The sequence below is a fragment of the Salmo salar genome, chromosome 20 (genome assembly GCF_965601325.2).
Source record: "Salmo salar chromosome 20, fSalSal1, whole genome shotgun sequence".
NCBI lineage: Eukaryota > Metazoa > Chordata > Actinopteri > Salmoniformes > Salmonidae > Salmo > Salmo salar.
Window position 1 is genome coordinate 43,408,921 of NC_138310.1, and position 23,636 is coordinate 43,432,556.

The window sequence follows — 23,636 nt, forward strand, 5'->3', positions numbered from 1 at the left end:
AATTAATGTCCCACTTCAATATGAAGGGACAGAGAAGCAAACATGTCTTTGCTACCACTTTAGTAGATTCTGACTGTTAAAGATATTTTACTGTGTGTTACTTTTCTGTTGTGTCCTGCATGCCCACATTATGCCAATCCTTAATTTAATTAGTTATCTTTTTATGCTCACAAATACTGTCATGAAAAGTCAGAAAATTCAGGAGATTAATGTGTTGCGGGCCTTCTGGAAAGTCCTAAAATATTCCCCTGACTGGCATGGTGGAGAAGGATGCAAAGGATGTATATGAGCAAGTTGAAAGCAAATCTAAGAAGCTGTAGATATGTTCTATGTGCGCTTTTTCTATGCTCCCCGTTCTTAAATTTCAGTTTTGTGTTTTTTACTTTCGGTTTTGCACACCAGTTTCAAAAAGCTGAAAATACAATATTTTTGGGTATGGAAAATTTCACAGCGGTTTAAATGGTAAATGATTGTCTACACAAATACTGATTGTTTTGTCACATAAACTGAATTTAGGCTAACTATTAGAATTTCAACAACCAGGAAATGGCAGAGCGATTTCTGCACATTGCATCTTTAACTATGACCAGAAGGCTTCCTAATATAGCACATAATATAGTGGTCAGAATTATGACCATCTGGTCAGATAGAGGTCACAATTATGACCAACTGGTGGTATGATGTTCAGGAAAAAACGTAATATTCCGGTCAGTAAAAATATGTTAAAAATAACATAAAAATACCTCATACATCTTTTCAAACAGGTTTTGCAAATTGGGCCGGATTAAAAATGGTACATAATACCCTTTTTAAATAGTGTGGTTTATTCCACCAAACTAAATCTAAAAGTTGAATGTCTACTACTTTCATTGTTGCTTGGGGAACATCCAATGCCATTACAGTACATGCTAGTCTTGATAAAGCAATACGACCGTTGAAATATATAAATCCAGCAGGGCTAGTAGATGTGGGTGCTCACTGCCCTATAATCCGCTTCATTGTCAATTGACAGCGAGTCTCTTTGGAGCTAGGAGCGGTCGACATCTTGAATTGGAGTAAGAAAGTGAGTGAAATAAAAACCTTGATCTTAACCATCCTGTTTCAAAATTAGTGCTTTTAGGACACGTAGTTGCGGCTTTTCGGGTAAATTGGCCTGTACAGCTCCAGGTGAGTGCAAGGGAGACCGGTGAGAACAGGAGCAATGCAGTAAAAATTTGCCCGAGACGAGAGCAAACGAGTCGTGACAATGGTAGTTTGCTAGCTAATCAGCCACATTTCGCATGCTAGTGTAACCGGTGCTGTTACACTAGCAAGTTGATTTTAAAAGTCAATTTGGAACCAATAACTGTGTTGTGTGATGTTGAAAAAACGGTATAGTTATGGGAATACACAATAGGATAGAATACCCTAACGGCGATGGCTACAAAATGTATAGCTAGTTCGTTATCAGTGATGGATAACGTTAGCTAGCCACAGTAGCTAGTTTTCCGGTCAGGCAGACATCTATCAGTACAGTAGTACTAGTAGAGGTTAGCTAGATAGCTCATTTCAAAACCTCTTACATTAGCTGACATTAGCGAGCTAGGTACCTTGGTTTGCTGCATCCCCATGCGAATCGATGTAATAACGACATTATAACTCGTATTTCATGTATCTGCCACCTTGCAACTGATGATGTTCACAGGCCATTGCAATCTCAAATTGTCAAAATAAACACACACCAAATGCGTTCAGAGTTGTTATGAAGGTTAACTGGCTAATATTAGCTGCTAGACTATTCTAGAACGCTGAAGACATGTTGATGCATGGAATTAGTAATTCAATAGGATCTCAGTGTTGATCCCGCTGGTTCTCCAGTCTTTGAATGGATGGATCCTCAAATAAAATTGTATTTGTCACATGCGCCGAATACAACAGTTTACTTACGAGGCCTTTGCCAACAATGCAGTTAAATGGGAAGAAAATGTGCTAATTATACTGAAAAAATATGTAAACGCAACCATTTCAAAGATTTCCCTGTTACAGTTCATATAAGAAAATCAGTCAATTAAAATGAATTCATAAGGCCCTAATGTATGTGGATTTCACATGACTGGTACCGGAGCTCCAAGTCTAAGTCCAAGAGGCTTCTAAACAGCTAAACAAACCATAAGACTCCAGAACATCTAATCAAATGGCTACCCAGACTATTTGCAGCTTCTACCCCCCCCCCCCCCCCCCCCCCCCCCCACTTTACGCTGCTGCTACTCTCTGTTATTATGTATGCATAGTCACTTTAATAACTCTACCTACATGTACATATCACCTCAATTTCCTCGACCATTAACTCTGTACCGGTAGCCTCGCTATTGTTATTTTACTGTAGCTATACTTTATTTCAGTTTTTTTTTCTTCTTAAAACGGCATTGTTAGTTAAGGGCTTTTTAGTAAGCATTTCACTGTAAGGTCTACACCTGTTGTATTCGGCGCATGTGACAAATACAATTTGATTTGGGAATACAGATATGCATCTGTTGGTCACAGATACCTTAAAAAGGGTAGGTGCGTGGACCAAAAAACCAGTCGGTATCAAGTGTGACCACCATTTGCCTCAGGCAGTGCGATTATGGAGCGAGATAGCTGCCAAAAGGTTGAACGTACATATCATTAGGATTGTAAGAAAATCCATAAGTAAATTGTTATGATCGTTAGAAAAGCCATGCTCGAAACTTGAAACATAAATGTTAAATTAGATCTGTAAACGTACGTTGTTGTAACGGCTGTCTGAAGTAGTAGACCAAGGCGCAGTGTGGTTAGTGCTCATCTTTGTTATTTAATTGAAAAAAAGAGAACACTTTACAAATAAACAAAAGACAACAGCCAAACAGTCCTGTCAGGTAACAAATGACTAAACAGAAAATATCTACACACCAAACCCAAAGGAAAAACATGCTGCCTAAGTATGACTCCCAATCAGCAACAACGATGTACAGCTGTTCCTGATTGGGAGCCATACCCGGCTGAAACAAAGCAATCCCCAACATAGAAATACAGACATAGAATGCCCACCCAAATCACACCCTGACCAAACCTAAATAGAGACATAAAAAGGCTCTCAGGTCAGGGCGTGACAGTACCCCCCCCAAAGGTGCGGACTCCGGCCGCAAAACCTGAACCTATGGGGGAGGGTCTGGGTGGGCATTTCTCTGCGGTGGGGGCTCTGGAGCGGGACGCAGACCCCGCTCCACCACTGGCTCACCCCACTTCACTGGCTCCCCTAGAGCGTGATCTCCTGCCGCCGACCACGGACTGGGGACCCTCGCAGCGGGCCCCGGACTGGAGGGCGACTCTGGCTGCGCCCGGCTGGCGAGCGGCTCTGGCGGCTCCGGACAGGCGGGCGGCTCTGGCGGCTCCGGACTGGCGGGCGGCTCTGGCGGCTCCGGACTGGCGGGCGGCTCTGGCGGCTCCGGACTGGCGGGCGGCTCGGGCGGCTCCGGACTGGCAGGCGGCTCGGGCGGCTCCGGACTGGCGGGCGGCTCGGGTGGCTCCGGACTGGCTCTGGGGGCAGGCACAGGATTCACCAGGCTGGGAATACATGCAGGAGGCCTGGCTCTGGGCGCAGGCACAGGACTCACCAGGCTGGGGAGACATGCAGGAGGCCTGGCTCTGGGCGCAGGCACAGGACTCACCAGGCTGGGAAGACATGCAGGAGGCCTGGCTCTGGGTGCAGGCACAGGACTCACCAGGCTGGGAAGACATGCAGGAGGCCTGGTTCTGGGCGCAGGCACAGGACTCACCAGGCTGGGAAGACATGCAGGAGGCCTGGTTCTGGGCGCAGGCACAGGATTCCCCGGCTGGGGAGACATGCAGGAGGCCTGGCTCTGGGCGTAGGCACAGGACTCACCAGGCTGGGGAGACATGCAGGAGGCCTGGCTCTGGGCGCAGGCACAGGACTCACCAGGCTGGGAAGACATGCAGGAGGCCTGGCTCTGGGCGCAGACACAGGACTCACCAGGCTGGGAAGACATGCAGGAGGCCTGGTTCTGGGCGCAGGCACAGGATAGACCGGGTCCTGAAGACGCACTGGAGGTCTAGAGCGCACGGCCTGCACAACCCGTCCTGGCTCGATGCCCACTCTTTCATGGCACTTGCGGGGGGCTGGGATGTAGCGCACCGGGCTATGAGCGCGCACTGGAGACACCGTGCGCTCTACCGCATAACACGGTGCCTGACCAGTACCGCGCCGCTTCCGGTAAGCACGGGGAGTTGGCTCAGGTCTAACGCCTGACTCCGCCAATCGCCCCGTGTGCCCCCCCCCCAAAGAATTTTTGGGGCTGCCTCTTCACCTCCACCTGCTTCCCCGGCAGGTTGTTGCAATGGTCAAATAGCTGTTCCCAAGTCCAGTCTATTCTTCCCTCCAATTCCTCCAGCGACCAGGATGCCATCACCTCCCGAGCACGCTGCTTCCTCCACTCCTGGTGCTGCTCCCCTCCACGTTGCTTGGTCTGTTTTTGGTGGGTAGATCTGTAACGGCTGTCTGAAGTAGTAGACCAAGGCGCAGTGTGGTTAGTGCTCATCTTTGTTATTTAATTGAAAAAAGAGAACACTTTACAAATAAACAAAAGACAACAGCCAAACAGTCCTGTCAGGTAACAAATGACTAAACAGAAAATATCTACCCACCAAACCCAAAGGAAAAACATGCTGCCTAAGTATGACTCCCAATCAGCAACAACGATGTACAGCTGTTCCTGATTGGGAGCCATACCCGGCCGAAACAAAGCAATCCCCAACATAGAAATACAGACATAGAATGCCCACCCAAATCACACCCTGACCAAACCTAAATAGAGACATAAAAAGGCTCTCTCAGGTCAGGGCGTGACAGTTGTTACAACTATGAATTAACATTTACAAGTTCAATTCTTACTTTACATTTATTTTTTTTATATATATTTTTTCAATTATTCAACAACAGAACAATACAACACAGCAAGAGTAAATACTACTACAAAAAGTAAATCAATGGTCCCCACCCCCCAAAATAAAATAACTTAAAACAATGACAAATTACAAAATACAAATAATAAATTAGTTAAATTAGAATAGTAATAATACAAATAACTAAATAAGACAAATGACAAGAGATACCAACATATACACAAAGTAATACAAACAGTACATTACAGAGAGACAATAGCTACATCGATCTACAAGCTCACCTCCACCAACCTCAATGGAAGTGTTTTCATATAGTCCAGGAATGGTTGCCATTGTGAAAACAAAGTGGTTGAATTTATTTCTTAAAGCATAGGTAATCTCCATAGGAATACACATTCATTTCAGAGAGCCATCTTGTAATTGGGAGAGGGGAATCCGATTTCCATGTCAATGCAACGCATTTTCTTGCAGTGGCAAGGGCCATATCTGTAAATTTTATTTTGAAGTTATTCTTCGAATTCACATTTGTGAAGTTACCCAGAAGGCATATTTCAGGGTCAAGTGGGAAGGGACCTCCATAATAAAGGGAGAAGGGAGGTCCCTTCTGATCCCTTCTGGCATGATGTCACAAACATCATGCCAGAAGGCTTGTAATTTAGTACACTGCCAAGTAGAATGCAAAAATGTGCCTTCTGTTGTTCCACATCTAAAACACATTTCTGATATTTCTGGGTTATATCTATGTAACCTCTGAGGTGTCAGATAGAGTTGGTGGAGGAAGTTGTAATGTATACGTCTATATCTAGAGTAGAGGTTGACCGATTATGATTTTTCAATACCGATACCGATTATTGGAGGACAAAAAAGCCGATACCGATTAATCGGCTGATTTTTATATACATATTTGTAATAATGACAATTACAACAATACTGAATGAACTCTTTTATTTTAACTTAATATAATCCATAAATAAAATCTATTTAGTCTCAAATAAATAATGAAACATGTTCAATTTGGTTAAAATAATGCAAAAACACAGTGTTGGAGAAGAAAGTAAAAGTGCAATATATGCCATGTAAAAAAACTAACGTTTAAAGTACCTTGCTCAGAACATGAGAACATATGAAAGCTGGTGGTTCCTTTTAATATGAGTCTTCAATATTCCCAGTTAAGAAGTTTTAGATTGTAGTTATTATAGGAATTATAGGACTATTTCTCTCTATACCATTTGTATTTCATATACACCTTTGACTATTGGATGTTCTTATAGGCATTTTAGTATTGCCAGCCTAATCTCGGGAGTTGATAGGCTTGGAGTCATAAACAGCGCTGTGTTTCAAGCATTGCGAAGAGCTGCTGGCAAACGCAGGAAAGTGCTGTTTGAATGAATGCTTACGAGCCTGCTGCTGCCTACCACCGCTCAGTCAGACTGTTCTGTCAAATATCAAATCATAGACTTAATTATAATATAATAAACACACAGAAATACGAGCCTTAGGTCGTTAATATGGTCATATCCGGAAACGATCATTTTAAAAACAAAACGTTTATTCTTTCAGTGAAATATGGAACCGTTCTGTATTTTATCGAACGGGTGGCAACCCTAAGTCTAAATATTGCTGTAACATTGCACAACCTTCAATGTTATGTCATAATTATGTAAAATTCTGGCAAATTAATTACTGTCTTTGTTAGGAACAAATGGTCTTCACACAGTTCGCAACGAGCCAGGCGGCCCAAACCTCTGCGTATACCCTGAAGCGAATGCGCGTTTGTTAAATCATCACCCGTTTGGTGAAGTAGGCTGTGATTCGATGATAAATTAACAGGCACTGCATTGATTATGTGCAACACAGGACAAGCTAGTTAAACTAGTAACATAATCCCTACACATGGTTGATGATATTAAGATTGATTGTTTTTTATAAGATAAGTTTAATGCTAGCTAGCAACTTACCTTGGCTCCTTGCTGCACTCGCGTAACAGGTGGTCTCCTCGTGGATTGCAATGCAATCGGCACCCAAAATGCAGATTACCGATTGTTATGAAAACGTGATAATCAGCCCTAATTAATCGACCCGGCCATGGTCGACCTCTAATCTAGAGTTGATGGTCGCTGACACGCTATCTTGGCATAGGTCCGACCATAGACCCTCATCAATTGTAGTATTCAAATCAGATTCCCATCGCTCTCTTGACTTATGTACATCTGGTTTTGGGCATTGTTGCATTAGCAATGAGTACACTGGATATAAATATGTATGTATCAGTGTTATTATGGAGTAGTTGTTCAATACTTGATAGATTTGGTAAAGTCATATCTCCAAAAGTGCTTCTGAGCAAGTTTTAACTGTAAATACCAAAATAAATGATAATTGGATAACTGGTATTTTTCTTTTAGTTGCTCAAATGAGATAAGTACCCTATCTATATAACAATGTTCTAAATGCGTTATTCCCTTCTCATGCCACTGTTGAAAAATGTTGCTATCCAAGATCATTGGCAGGAGTCTGTTGTGCCACATGGGTGTTTTGGGTGACAAGTCTTGTTTCATACCAAATAACTTACGGATTTCATACCAAGATCTTACTAAATTGATGGTACAGGTATTGCTTGTTTTTGTTGATATAGTCTTGGGGTTCCACTTGTAGATAATATTACTCCCAACCTCTTCATTAAGAGCAAACATTTCCATCTGAGTCCAAGAAGGTGCTGGTTCAGTTTAAAATAGGAACGAAATTAATATAATTTGCGCTGCCCAATAATACATCTTGAAATTTGGTAGGCAGAGGCCTCCCACGTTAATTTGTCCAGGCTAACCCTTGGGGTTTTACCGTTCCGTACAAATTGTCTTATGGTCTTGTTAAAGGACTTAAAGAAACTCTTGGGTAGGGTTATTCGTAAATATAAAAATAGGTACATCATCTTAGGCAGAACGTTCATCTTAATACAGCTAATTCTCCCAAATAATGTGAGAGGCAGATCTATCCATCTATTCAAGTCATTCACCACCTTCTGAACCAAGACAGAGTAGTTAAGTCATTATCAACTGTGATTCCTAGATATTTGAACCCCTGTGGCGACCAACTGAACGGACCCGTTCGTTCACAGATGCTATAGTCAAAGCGAGTCAGTGGAAGTATTTCACTTTTGTCCATGTTGACTTTGTAACCTGATATAGAGCTATATGTACCCAAAAGCGCCTGTAGTTTTGAGAGAGACCAGGTCGGGTCAGAGAGGAACAAAATAATGTTGTCTGCGAACAATGAGGTCTTATGCGTTATCTGGCCCACCAGAAAGCCCTTTATGCCAGGATCCGTTCTTATGGCCTCCGCCAGGGGTTCTGTGGCTAGCACAAAAAGGAGCGGGGAAAGTGAACAGCTCAGTCTACTACCTCTAAAGAGTGGGAATGTGGCTGACATCATGCCATTAGTTGTGATCTTGGCTTGGTTTATAGTATAACGTTTTAACCCAGTTGACAAACGAAGGACCAAGGTTAAATTTGAATAGGTATGGCCACTCCAGCCTATTAAAGGCCTTTTCAGCGTCTAGAGATACTGCTATACTAGGATCTCTCCTCACACTGGCCATGTGAATTACGTTGAATAACCTGCGCAAATTATTGGTGGAGGATATTTTCTGTATAAAGCCTGTTTGATCGGTGCTAATCAGGTTTGGCAAATATTGTCCTAATCTAATAGCCATCACCTTAGAAATCAATTTATTGTCGGCATTGAGGAGAGAGATCGGCCTATAGGAAGAACATTGTAGAGGATCTTTATTTTTTTATGTATAACTGTTATAATAGCCGTGGAAAAGGAGTCCGGTAAACTCTGCGTCTCAGCAGCTAAATTTAGAACATCCATCAAGAGAGGAATAAGCAAATCCTTAAACTCCTTATAAAACTCTGGGGGAACCCATCTTCTCCTGGTGATTTGCTGGATTGTAGAGAGGAAATTTCCTTTTCGATTTCTGTTTTTGTAAAGGGGCGATCTAGTTCGTTTTGGTCTTCCTGTGTGAGGAGCGGTAGTTCAATAGTTGACAGAAATGTGTCTATCATTGCTGGTTCTGTTCCACCAGAAGTGTATAACTTAGAATAGTATTGTTTAAATTAATCATTCATCTCTTCCGTGTTGTGAGACACTTGACCGTTCTGTGTTTCAATAGAGTTGATGGTTCTCGGTTTTCTCCTCAGCTTTTATCTGCCAGGCCAAGACTTTGTGCGTCTTCTTCCCCAATTCATACTATCTTTGCCTACTTCTAAGAATAGCCGTTTCAGTTTTGTAAGTACTTAGGGTATTATATTTTAGTTTTTTATTCACCAACGAGCGGTATGTTTCTTTAGAGCCAGATTTTTTGTGTTCTTTTTGTAGTAATAGGATTTCATTCTCTAATACATTCAATTCAGTAGTGCATTTGTAAGACCTGTGGTATAAGAAATGATTTGACCCCGAAGAAAGGCCTTTAATGTATCCCAGAGTACAAAACTATTGGGAGGGGACGGACAGTTTGTTTCAAAGAAAAACGTAATTTGGTATCTGATAAATTTACAAAATTCTGTCTATTTCAAAAGAGTTGGATTTGGGCACCATCTATAAGTCCCTTGAACTCCATCTGGCATCCAAACAAAAAGTGTGAGGGGAGAATTATCTGAGATAGTTCTGGATAAATACTCAGTTTCTAGAACTCTATGGGTTACCTGTACTGATAGGAGAAAATAATCAATCTGGGTAAGAGAGTTATGCGGGCAGGAGTGGAATAAATAATCCCTATTTTATGGGTGGAGCTGTCTCCATATGTCTTTCAAATGTAAGTCTTTCATAAATGATAGAGTGCATTTGGCTGACTTTGTCATTGAGGTTGCTTTAGTTGAGGATCTATCCAGAATCTTATCCAGAAAAAAATTTAAGTCGCCCCCAACTAAATGTGTTCCCTGAAATTCTGCTACCTTGAGGAATATATCAATTTATTTCAATTCACTGATTTCCTTATAAACTGTAACTCAGTAAAGTCGTTCATGTTTATGATCAGTATACATTAAACTTGTTGGTGTTTCCTTATTTACAATATCTTAGTTAACTCACTTTATGTGAGGGATCGGTGAAACTCAGCCTAAAGTGTCCCCACCTGCGCTGACGAATAGCTAGTTTTTCCGTGGCACAGCTGGGTTAGAAGCTTCAGGAGGGCAGTCGCGTGTGTTTGCGAGGCGGAGGTCCTAGGTTCGAGCCCCGGTATAAGCCGAATTGAGCGGAAGTGATACTCTAAGCAAGCAGCGAAACATACTGTACATACAGTGAGGGGGGAAAAGTATTTGACTCCCTGCTAATTTTGTACATTTGCCTGCTGATAAAGAAATGATCAGTCTATAATTTTAATGGTATGTTTATTTGAACAGTGAGAGACAGAATAACAACAAAAAAATCCTGAAAAACGCATGTCAAAAATGTTATAAATTGATTTGCATTTTAATAAGGGAAATAAGTATTTGACCCCCTCTCAATCAGAAAGATTTCTGGCTCCCGGGTGTCTTTTATACAGGTAACGAGCTGAGATTAGGAGCACACTCTTAAAGGGAGTGCTCCTAATCTCAGCTTGTTACCTGTATAAAAGACACCTGTCCACAGAAGCAATCAATCAATCAGATTCCAAACTCTCCACCATGGAGTTGCAATGATCATGAGAACGGTGAGGAATCAGCCCAGAACTACACGGGAGGATCTTGTCAATGATCTCAAGGCAGCTGGGACCATAGTCACCAAGAAAACAATTGGTAACACACTACGCCGTGAAGGACTGAAATCCTGCTCAAAAAAATTCCCCCTGCTCAAGAAAGCGCATATACATGCCCGTCTGAAGTTTGCCAATGAACATCTGAATGATTCAGAGGACAACTGGGTGAAAGTGTTGTGGTCAGATGAGACCAAAATGGAGCTCTTTGGCATCAACTCAACTCGCCATGTTTGGAGGAGGAGGAATGCTGCGTATGACCCCAAGAATACCATCCCCACCATCAAACATGAATGTGGAAACATTATGCTTTGGGGGTGTTTTTCTGCTAAGGGGACAGGACAACTTCACCGCATCAAAGGGACAATGGACGGGGCCATGTACCGTCAAATCTTGGGTGAGAACCTCCTTCCTTCAACCAGGGCATTGAAAATGGGGCGTGGATGGGTATTCCAGCATGACAATGACCCAAAACACACGGCCAAGGCAACAAAGGAGTGGCTCAAGAAAAGCACATTAAGGTCCTGGAGTGGCCTGGCCAGTCTCCAGACCTTAATACATCTAGATGTTCCGCTAGCGGAACACCGCTCCAATATCCAATGATAGGGCGTGGCGAATTACAAACTCCTCAAAAATCCGAAAACTTCAATTTTTCAAACATATGACTATTTTACACCATTTTAAAGACAAGACTCTCCTTTATCTAACCACACTTTCCGATTTCAAAAAGGCTTTACAACGAAAGCAAAACATTAGATTATGTCAGGAGAGTACCCAGACAGAAATAATCAGACACCCATTTTTCAAGCTAGCATATAATGTCACAAAAACCAAAATCACAGCTAAATGCAGCACTAACCTTTGATGATCTTCATCAGATGACACTCCTAGGACATTATGTTATACAATACATGCATGTTTTGTTCAATCAAGTTCATATTTATATCAAAAAACAGCTTTTTACATTAGCATGGGACGTTCAGAACTAGCATTCCCACCGAACACTTCCGGTGAATTTACTAAATTACTCACGATAAACGTTCACAAAAAACATAACAATTATTTTAAGAATTATAGATACAGAACTCCTTTATGCAATCGCAGTGTCCGATTTTAAAATAGCTTTTCAGTGAAAGCACATTTTGCAATATTCTGATTAGATAGCCCGGCCATCACAGGCTACCTATTTTGACACCCACCAAGTTTGGTACTCACAAAACTCAGATTTACTATCAGAAAAATTGGATTACCTTTGCTGTTCTTTGTCAGAATGCACTCCCAGGACTTCTACTTCAACAACAAATGTTGGTTTGGTTCCAAATAATCCATAGTTATATCCAAATAGCGGCGTTTTGTTCGTGCGTTCAAGACACTATCCGAAGGGTAACGAAGGGTGACGCGCCGGCGCGTTTCGTGACAAAAAATGTCAAAATATTCCATTACCGTACTTCGAAGCATGTCAAACGCTGTTTAAAATCAATTTTTATGCGATTTTTCTCGTAAAATAGCGATAATATTCCGACCGGGAGTCGTTTTCGTTCAAAGACTGAAAATGTAAAATGGACTCTTCACGTGCATGCGCACGCCTGTCTCATTGTTCTCAGATCGACCACTATCCAAATGCGCTACTGTTTTTCAGCCAGGGACTGCAGAGTCATCATTCAACGTTCTGGCGCCTTCTGATAGCCTATGGGAGCCTTAGAAAGTGTCACGTTACAGCAGAGATCCTCTGTTTTCAATAAAGAGGCTAAAGAAGGCCAAGAAATGGTCAGAGAGGGTACTTCCTGTTTGGAATCTTCTCAGGTTTTGGCCTGCCATATGAGTTCTGTTATACTCACAGACACCATTCAAACAGTTTTAGAAACTTTAGGGTGTTTTCTATCCAAATCAAACAATATATGCATATTCTAGTTTCTGGGCAGGAGTAATAAACAGATTAAATCGGGTACGTTTTTTTATCCGGCCGTGAAAATACTGCCCCCTATCCATAACAGGTTAATCCCATAGAAAATCTGTGGAGGGAGCTGAAGGTTCGAGTTGCCAAACGTCAGCCTCGAAACCTTAATGACTTGGAGAAGATCTGCAAAGAGGAGTGGGACAAAATCCCTCCTGAGATGTGTGCAAACCTGGTGGCCAACTACAAGAAATGTCTAACCTCTGTGATTGCCAACAAGGGTTTTGCCACCAAGTACTAAGTCATGTTTTGCAGAGGGGTCAAATACTTATTTCCCTCCTTAAAATGCAAATCAATTCATAACATTTTTGACATGCGTTTTTCAGGATTTTGTTGTTGTTATTCTGTCTCTCACTGTTCAAATAAACCTACCATTAAAATTATAGACTGATCATTTCTTTGTCAGTGGGCAAACGTACAAAATCAGCAGGGGATCAAATACTTTTTCCCCTCACTGTAATGTCATACCAGTCACACGCATACATACAGTTGATGTTGGAAGTTTACATACACCTTAGCCAAATACATTTAAACTCTGTTTTTTACAATTTCTGACATTTAATCCTAGTAAAAATTCCTTTCTTAGGTCAGTTAGGATCACCACTTTATTTTAAGAATGTGAAATGTCAGAATAATTGTAGAAATGTCAGAATAAATGATTTATTTCAGTGTTTATTTATTTCATCACATTCCCAGTGGGTCAGAAGTTTACATACACTCAATTAGTATTTGGTAGCATTGCCTTTAAATTGTTTAACTTCACTAGGGTAGGGGGCAGTATTTTGACGTCCGGATGAAAGGTGTGCCCAAATTAAACTGCCTGCTACTCAGACTCAGAAGGTAGGATATGCATATTATTAGTAGATTTGGATAGAAAACACTCTGAAGTTTCTAAAACTGTTTGAATGATGTCTGTGAGTATAACAGAACTTAAATGGCAGGCAAAACCCTGAGAAAGATCCAACCAGGAAGTGGGAAATCTGAGGCTGTAGTTTTTTAAGTGAATGCCTATCTAACACACAGTGACTTAGGGTTCATTTTGTACATCCTAAGGCTTCCACTAGATGTCAACACTTTTTAGAAAGTTGTTTGAGGCTTCTATGGTGAACAGAGAGCGAACAAAGGAAGTTGGAAGTTGTTGACTCAAGAAAGGCGTACGTTCATTGGCGCGCATTCACGTGAGAGGTAGCTGTGTGCCATTACATTTTTCAAGACATTGGAATCGTCCGGTTGGAATATTATTGAAGGTTTATGTTAAAAAGGCCCTAAAGATTGATGCTATACATCGTTTGACATGTTTCTACGAACGTAAATATAACTTTTTTTGACTTTTCAGTGCGCTTCCTCCATTTGGAGCAGCTTACTGAACGCGCAAACAACAAGGAGGTATTTGGACATAAATTATGGACTTTGACTCCAAAATGGCGGGTATCTGTATTGCTTGATGCCTTTTTCTGAGCACAGTACTCAGATTATTGCAAAGTGTGCTTTCCCCGTGAAGCTTTTTTGAAATCTGTCACAGCCGTTGCATAAAGGAGATGTTCATCTATAATTCTTTGAATAACAGTTTAATATTTTATCAACGTTTATGATGAGTATTTTTGTAAATTGTTGTGCTGATTCACCGGCAGTATTGGAGGAAAAATATTTTCTGAACATCACGCGGCAATGTAAAATGCTGTTTTTGGATATAAATATGAACTTGATTGAACAAAAAATGCATGTATTGTGTTACATGATGTCCTAGGAGTGTCATCTGATGAAGATCGTCAAAGGTTAGTGCATAATTTTAGCTGGTTTTCTGGTTTTTGTGACTCCTGTCCTTGCTAGGAAAATGGCTGTGTGGTTTTTCTTGTGTTGGAACTGTCCTAACATAATCTAACTTTATGCTTTCGCCGTAAAGCCTTTTTGAAATGGGACAATGTGGTTACATAAAGGAGACGTGTATCTTTAAAATGGTGTATAATACTTGTATGTTTGAGAACTTTGAATTATGCCATTTTGTGGTTTTGAATTTGGCGCTCTGATTTTTCACTGGCTGTTGAATAGTGTGAACCGTGGGTGGGACGGTAGCATCCCACGTAGCCCTGAGAAGTTAAACGGTCAACTTAGTGTATGTAAACGTCTGACCCACTGGAATTGTGATACAGTGAATTATAAGTGAAATAATCTGTCTGTAAACAATTGTTGGAAAAATTACTTGTGTCAAGCACAAAGTAGATGTCCTAACCGACTTGCCAAAACTATAGTTTGTCTACAAGAAATTTGTGGAGTGGTTGAAAAACAAGTTTTACTGACTCCAACCTAAGTGTATGTAAACTTCCGATTTCAACTGTATGTACCAGCTCTTTACGCAAACTTATCTGTTTGACTGTGCTTGTCTTGCTGGCCACATGCCAACTGTTTCACTATTATTGTTGCCCTTTAGATAGCAGAAGCGGGCGGCTCACCCTGGTTGTCATCTTAAGGTCTTTGCAGACTGTATGTCGGATTCAGGCTTTTATGATTATCACATCACACTGCGCGATGTTACCAAGTATGCATCTTAGAAATAGTTTTTACATATAAACAAACGTTATGCCTGAACTCAGAATCAGATAAGCTTCCCCCATATAACATGGTAGAATGTTTTTCTAAAATGTATAATCCCATCAGGTAGCCTGATTTCAGGTGTGTCGTGTAAACAACATTGTTAGGGACATCGTTCTTCTTGCACAGCATGTAGGCTAAGCGTTTAAATCAAACTTTTATATTCCTCTGACTATTCACAATAAATATTATTGTGTGCATACTCTGTGCCGGCCATGTTCCTATTGGTTAGTCACCGGGATCTGACACTGCTAGAACTTTGTCATAGCCTACGACCACACGTAGCGGTACTTAATCGGCAGACATAGACCCGGTCACACTGACCTTGGAGTGAGAGAGACATAAGGTCAGATCTTGTGGAACACACACACATTCACACACACACTAGGCTATTGCGCTGACTTGCATATGTCAACTCTATCAGTCTGGCTTCATTTTCACATTTACATTTAAGTCATTTAGCAGACGCTCTTATCCAGAGCGACTTACAAATTGGTGCATTCACCTTATGATATCCAGTGGAACAACCACTTTACAGTAGTGCATCTAAATATTTTTAGGGGGGGGGGGGTTACTTTATCCTATCCCAGGTATTCCTTAAAGAGGTGGGGTTTCAGGTGTCTCCGGAAGGTGGTGATTGACTCCGCTGTCCTGGCGTCGTGAGGGAGCTTGTTCCACCATAGGGGTGACAGAGCAGCGAACAGTTTTGACTGGGCTGAGCGGGAACTGTGCTTCCTCAGAGGTAGGGGGGCCAGCAGGCCAGAGGTGGATGAGCGCAGTGCCCTCGTTTGGGTGTAGGGACTGATCAGAGCCTGAAGGTACGGAGGTGCCGTTCCCCTCACGGATCCGTAGGCAAGCTTCATGATGTTTGAATAGATATAAGGGTCAAATGAGTTCTCTGTAAGCTTTTGGATGTGTCCTTCTGAATAGACTGAGAGGTAGAGAGGTAAAAGGGGTGGGGTGGGTCCTTCAATCTGAGCCGAATTCAGTTCAATCATGACAGGAATTGGAAATGTGCTTCCTATGGCACCTGAAGGTCGAATGAAAGGGTAGACATGTTTTTAATTCATTAACAAATTAGCCTAGATGACATCGCTCCTCTAGGGTCGTGCTCATTAGGGCGTGTATTTCTTATTGGGGGTTTAGGTAGGACCCAGCCTGTTTCATTCAGCTTTCTTCATTTTGGGGCCTAATGAACACCTTGATTCCCCTCCTGTTTTCTGTGTGTTAGCTATAGGAGCAGTAATCTGGTCTAGGCCTATTTTATTTGTCTTCCTGAGGAGTGGGAAGGAAGAGGATTAGTTAATCTAGGGCTTTTCTTGTTGTGGATCATGTACTTTTGTTAAACTACTCCTTTCCTGCCTAGTAGTATCTAGAGATGGATGTAGTAGTCTCTCTCTCTCTGCCTCTTCAGGCAGATATATGATTTCTTTCTGAATTCCTCCTGACCCAAGAAGACGTTTCTTCAAGAAGCCATTTTCCCCCTCTGATTTTTTATTGTTGTGCTGACTGCTGATCACTTCCCTACTCTCTCTCTCCCCCATGCAGTCACTCCTCATGGCCTGTTATGACTGAGAGGCTGCCATCATGATTGGAGGATTGTTCATCTACAACCACAAGGGGGAGGTGCTGATCTCCCGCGTCTACCGTGATGACATAGGGTGAGTCCACAGAGCAGTGTTGCATGGTATACCGAAACTTCAGTAATTTTTTCATAAAAAAATTAAACGGTTCGGTACTAACATTTTTCTTACGTTCTATACTTCTGTCAAATGTCTCACGTGATTGAGAGGATCAATTCTGTCGATCAGCGCATCCCCTTTATAGCGTGAAGAGCAAAGTGCATGCTCCACTTAGTCATTCATTGCGAGGCTGTCTGGGCGGCATTGTTAGCTGCCCACTAATGCTGCACAAACACTTGAATAATGCAAAACATGTAGAAATGTTGAGACTGTTAATTACTGTTCGCAAAACAATGTCCATTCAGATTATAACAGTAGCTTCCTGCTTTAATTGTGGGCTTACTTTCCTTGTTAGCTTGCATCTGAATTCACTACCCTAGTACCCAAAAAATACTGATTTCAAAGCTATTTGTCATCAAAAACGTTATAAATTAACTTAGTCTCCCTTGCCACCAAAAACTAATTCATTTCATTGTCTCCCTCGCCTCCGTCGGGTTTCTACTAGATTCCATAACCACATTCTGCCCTGCGAATGACGTCTTTACTTTCTTAGAGACTGCACTTTTATAAAAGAGATTTCTTCTTCTATGCAAATGTTTTTGATCAGTACAATAAAATAATATGTTCTCCTAGCAGTTTACAATAAAATAAGTCCTTAATGGCAGTGATTATTTCTCATCTGTAGCCCCATGAAATCATCTAAAACAACCTCAATAACTCAATGCATGCACACACTCCTATTGAATAATAAGCATTTACCTGTATTGTGAATAGACTTAGGCAACATCTTGATTTACCCAGTTTATCAATAGATTTATCCTATCACCATTGTTATTTTGTAGTTAGATTGATCAAAACAAATTCAAATTGATTGTATGATTTGTATAATTGATTCATTAATGCATACAGTGACTTCAGAAATTATTCACACCACATTACTTTTTCCAAATGTTGTTATATTACAGCGCGAATTTAAAATTAATTAAATTTAGATTTAGAGTCACTGATTGTGTCATTTTGTGTCACTACACACAATACCCCATAATGTCAAAGTGAAATTATGTTTTTAGAAATTTGTACAAATTAAAAATGAAAAACTGAAATGTCTTGTCAATATGTACTTAACCCCTTTGTTATGGCAAGCCTAAATACGTTCAGGAGTAAAAATGTGCTTAACAAGTCAAATAATAAGTTGCATGGATTCAATAATACGGTTTAACATAATTTTTGAATGACTACCTAATCTCTGTAACCCACACATACAATTATATGTAAGGTCCCTCAGTCTAGCACTGATTTTCAACCACAAAGACCAGGGAGGTTTTCCAATGCCTCGCAAAGAGGGTGACCTATTGGTATATGGGTAAAAATAAATCAATGTGTTGTTTACTAATAAAATGGTTTGACGGTGAAGTGGACATAATCGGTCTTCATATCCCGAAGGAAAAAATTATCTCACTACAATACATTTTAATAGAAAGTTAGCAAAAATAGACAAGATCTTGCTACCATTGACAGGAAAATACCTGCCTGTTTGTGGAAAAATCTCCTTTATTAACTCTTTAGTCATATCCCAGTTTACTTATTTGTTTATGGCCCTGCGTAACGACTTGTTTCTTAAATTATATGAGCAAAAAATATACAATTTTATTTGGAATGGCAAGCCAGACAAAATTAAACGGGCTTATTTATATAATGAATATGAATTCGGAGGGCAGAAATGATTAAATATTAAAGCATTAGACCTCTCAGTAAAGACTTCAGTCATACAAAAGTTATACTTAAATCCAAACTGGTTTTCTAGTAGTTTAGTAAGAATGGCTCACCCTGTGTTCAAGAATGGCCTTTTCCCTTTATTCAGATTACAAACTCTCACTTTCGGTTATTTGAAAATGAAGTAATCTCAGAAATATAATTATTTTTAAAACAAGCCATAGAAAGTTGGTTTTAAGCTCAGTTAAAATGTACTAATTGATGGAGAAAAAAAATTAAAATATATATATACTTTTTGAGGAGAAAAAAAAAGGTATAATTTTGGTAAATTATATCATAAATAGGACTGGTGGAGTTGTCACACATGCAGCTAATAAAAATATATGGAAATGTCTGCTCTACCCAAAATAGCAAACAAACTAATTGCAGAATCATTAGATAATTTGTTTTGGTCGCAGGTTCAAGAATGGCTGAAGAATTGCCACCTTTACCCTGAGTTAACTCTGCAAATAGCACTACTGGGTGATCTGAAAAGTCATAGTCAATCAATCATTTGATATGTATAAACTGGAAGTAGAAGCCTAAGTGGTGTTGTCCATTAGTTTACTCCAATAGGGGAGGAGTGGTATGGATATGGGAAAATAATAAAGGAAAATACACTACATAACCAAAAGTATGTGGACACCTGCTCTTCATACATCTCATTCAAAACTCATGTTCATTAATATGAAGTTGGTCCCTCCTTTGCTGCTATAACACTCTTCTGAGAAGGCGTTCCACTAGATGTTGGAACATTGCTGCGGGGACTTGCTTCCATTCAGCCACAAGAGTATTAGTGAGGTTGGGCACTGATGTTGGGCAATTAGGCCTGGCTTGCAGTCGGCATTCCAATTCCTCCCAAAGGTGTTCGATGGAGTTGAGGTCAGGGCTCTGTGCAAGCCAGTCAAGTTCTTCCACACCAATCTCGACAAACCATTTCATAATGGACCTCGCTTTGTGCATGGGGGCATTGTCATGCTGAAACAGGAAAGGGACTTTCCCAAACTGTTTCCACAAAGTTGAAAGCACGGAATCCTCCAGAATGTCATTGCATGCTGTAGCGTTAAGATTTCCCTTCACTGGAACTAAGGGGCCTAGAACGATCCATGAAAAACAGCCCCAGACCATTATTTCTCCTCCGCCAAACTTTACAGTTGGCACTATGCATTCGCACAGGTACTGTTTTCCTGGCATCCGCCAAACCCAAATTCATCTGTCGGACTGCCAGATGGTGAAGCGTGATTCTTCACTCCAGAGAATGCGTTTGCACTGCTTCAGAGTCCAATGGCGGCTAGGTTTACACCACTCCAGCCGACGCTTGGTATTGCGCATGTTGAATGTTTAAAACCATGACTAGAGAGACTCAACGATTACAGCAAAGCGCTGCTGTTCTTGTTTACGTTGGTATTCAGCACTGTCAAGACTTTGTTCAACACTTTTATAAGCCATAAAATGTGCGTTCTCCCTACTTCCACTCACGCTACAATCTGCACTGCAGCTGCAATGAATAAGTATAGAAAAGTGTTCCAATAAGCTTGCGTTGTTAATATTAACGGCTTGTCTTTTTTTTATGTCAAGGAATATTTCACTTTCTCTGCTCATAGGAGTAACAACATGAATTGGTGCATGAGGCGGAAATAATGCAGTGTGACTTGAGTTTCACCATCAGCTGAAAGATGGTGTCCCCTTTTCTCAGCGGAGGGAGGGAGAGCGGAGGGACGGTGAGTCGGGTGAGAGGCAGCCTCACCACTGCTCCTTCCTTCCCCTCAGACTGACCATCAGATGCAGGCCATCAGTCCAGTAAAAAAAAAGAAAGCAAATGATTATGCTCACTTAGCTGGGTCTCAGAAGATATACAACAAATGATCTATTACCAGTTTAATCATATACCTACATTTTTTCAATATAATTTCAAAATGGTGTAATCTTTATTTAACTAGGCAAGTCAGTTAAGAACAAATTCTTATTTACAATGACGGCCTACCCCGGCCAAACCCGGACGATGCTAGGCCAATTGTGCGCCGCCCTATGGGACTCCCAATCACGGCCGGCTGTGGTACAGCCTGTAGTTTTATTCGTTTTTAATTTCCTAAAACAATAATTATCCACCTCACGGTTCAGCTGTCGGAGATTTGAGCACTGAATGCATCCGGGCATTGCATGCATAAGCCTATAGGCTTCGGCGTCCACTGTATGATATTATTATTTAAAAAATAAATATGAAGAGAAGCTTAGGCCTAGCCCCAGAGAGTTAGATATATGCCGGCGGCATGCTACGACACTGACATGCATTTTAATGAGTGAGCTGGACATGAGGTGAGTTCAGATTGGTCTGCCAGATTGGTCTGCCATGTAGCATGCTATAACATGGGTCAGTATGTGTAGGTAATCTTTTCTGACATAGATTTTTTTAAAGATGTCACGTAGTAGAACTACATAAGTGTTGCTTTCCACTTTCTGGAGGACCGAGTTTAGAAATCAGTGGAATTAGAGTATGATAGCTAAGGAGATGGAGAAAATTCTGCCGTTTGATTGCAAATATGCAGATGGAGTCAAAAAGAGAACACAGAAGGCTATTGTATAAAACACCTGTCTCCGGATTACATCTTCAAACTAAGGGCAACCATGGCATTCGTGACAGAGAGGGAGAAGCGTCGATCTATGTAAGATAGTCTAGCACGCTACATTTTCAGATATTACATGTTTCTATTTTTGTCAGAATGTAATTTTCATTTCAAGTTAAAGTGTACCGTTAGCTAGCTAGCTAACGTTAGCTGGCTGGCTCGCTAGCTAACGTTACGTGTATGGTCTGCGTAGTAATATTATTTGTATCTCAAAGCCATTTCCATTGCTAGTTATAGCCTAATGTAAGCTAGCTAATATTGAACCTGGTTGCTTAGCTACCTGCAGGTTCATGCAGGTTAGTAACATTATGAGTTGGGATTATGGTTCATTGTTTATCTAGCTAGCTACATGTTTAAACAAAGGACTCCACTATGCAAGTAACCATTTCAATAGAATATTCATGATGCCACTGTGACAACTGTCAATAGACGTAGCTGGTAAATTCGTTCAGACTATCTACTTCGATTTCAGAGCACTCTCGTCTGAGTGTGCCAGAGCACAGAATAACTGACGATATTACGAACCCTCAATACCCGTTGAATATGGCCGGTGTCAGTAAACGTTGGCAAAAAAGCGTAATTAAATTGTTCCCAGCAGTACAGTTGCAGTCACCAATGTTTTGGATAACATGAAAACAGCCTAACCAGCTCTGCTATGGTGAGTAAAATGGTCAGAGTGAGCTGTTCTCTCATTTGTGCCTGGAAGTAGCTAGCAAGCTAGCCAACGTTAGCCAGTTGGCTTGGGTGTCTGACTGCTGTTGTTGGGTCAGAACGCTCGGATCAACCCAACTCCTCGGCCAGAGCGTTCAGTATGCGCTCTGAACGCTCCGAGAGCAAAACGCTCTGAATTTACAAACGGACAATCTGACAGTGCTTTTGAGTTTACGAACTCCCAGAGGCACACTGGCACTCTAAATTAAATTTACGAACACACCTGTAGTATAAACCAGCCTTTAGTCTTGAAATCTTTGGTTGTTTAGTACATGGCTTCACATGTGAATCCTTAAGGAGATGGTTGGGGGCTAAAGCTTAAGAGGATGTGAACGATGCTCAATGGGTGTAGACAAAGAAGAGCTCTCCAGTAGGTGTAACAAAACATACGATTATCAACTTTCAAAGCAGAATTATTTTCCCTATGTTCCTCAACTGTAGTGTATGATATACCATTTTCTAGCTCTGAGTCTCTACTTTTATCCAATGTAAAAAACACAATTTCAAATGTTGCTACATATGTCCAATCGAGCCGGTCAGTCACAGTTAAAGGTAAAATGCACTGCATTTCAAACAGTCAGCATCTAATGAATTCAGGGCTTGTGAACTTATACCTAGGCTAAATATAAGCCTTCCACAACCATAAGACCCAATAATTTAATAATTTATTTTATCAAAATAGTTTAACCTGCTTTTTGTTGTTGTTGCAATAATAAAATTTTTTCTATTTTTTGTTACAAATTTAACTAGAACCATGCATAACGCACATTGCACACAAGGTCTCATCAAGCCCACATGCTAGTGATTAGCCAGCTAATCTTTATATTTCAAGGTTAGCCAACTTGGATCCATTTGCAAAGTTGAACAGTTGAATTGTTATGAACATACCCTACTGTCTGTCTCCAAATGTTTGAAAAGCATGTTAGCCTGTCCACTTCCTTCAGATGTTGAAATCAAGTGGCCTACCTTATTTCTCAGAAGGAGAACGATTTGCCAATTTCTTGTATAATTGTGTTTTATGCTTATTGCACATTTATAAAACATATACAGCTAGTATAACAGTCTTTGGCTAAAAGACCAGCTAAAATCCGCAGTTGGCAAACTGTGCATTCATTTTCCACAATCAATGTTCATTGATGCTCTCGTTTCAGTAGTGTCTCCTCTGTGCGCAATTTCAGTAGTTGAGACAAAAAAAAGGAATTGTTAGAAAATAACTTATCCTCTATTACAGTAAAATAATGTCTCAATGTGTTTTGGTGTCCATATGACCCATTCTGGACCAAACCTCAAATAAAACCGTTGATCTCTCAACTTTGTTGGCATGAGAGGCAGGGGGAGGGGCTTGGTGTGTGTAAACCATAGAGGAAGATGCGAAGCAAGAGGTTTCACTCTCGTTAAAATCTGGCCAAAATAAGGCCAATGTGTTTTTGGGGACCTAAGGTTGTTGCCTGCCTTCCCGCCTTTGGGACAACGACTCCCATTGTTAGGGCAGAGACGTGCATCTCTTCATTATATACAGATCTCTGGATACCTAGTCAGTTGCACAACTGAATGCATTCAACCAAAATGTGTCTTCCGCATTTAACCCAACCCCTCTGAATCAGAGCGGTGCAAGGGGCTGCCTTAATTGAAATCTACATCATCAGCACCCAGGGAGAAGTTGTTGTTAGGGGTTA

The 23,636-nt window shown here is 41.0% G+C and overlaps 1 protein-coding gene across 1 annotated transcript in view; it reads left to right on the forward strand.

Moving 5' to 3' along the window:
* Positions 1-914: 914 nt before the first annotated feature.
* Positions 915-23,636, forward strand: part of LOC106580654 (AP-2 complex subunit mu-B) — a 49,836-nt gene continuing 27,114 nt past the window's right edge. The window contains exons 1-2 of the mRNA XM_014161949.3: positions 915-1,063; positions 16,740-16,852. Coding sequence (XP_014017424.1) covers positions 16,779-16,852 — 74 coding nt within the window. The 5' untranslated portion in view covers positions 915-1,063; positions 16,740-16,778. The remainder of the gene's footprint in view (positions 1,064-16,739; positions 16,853-23,636) is intronic.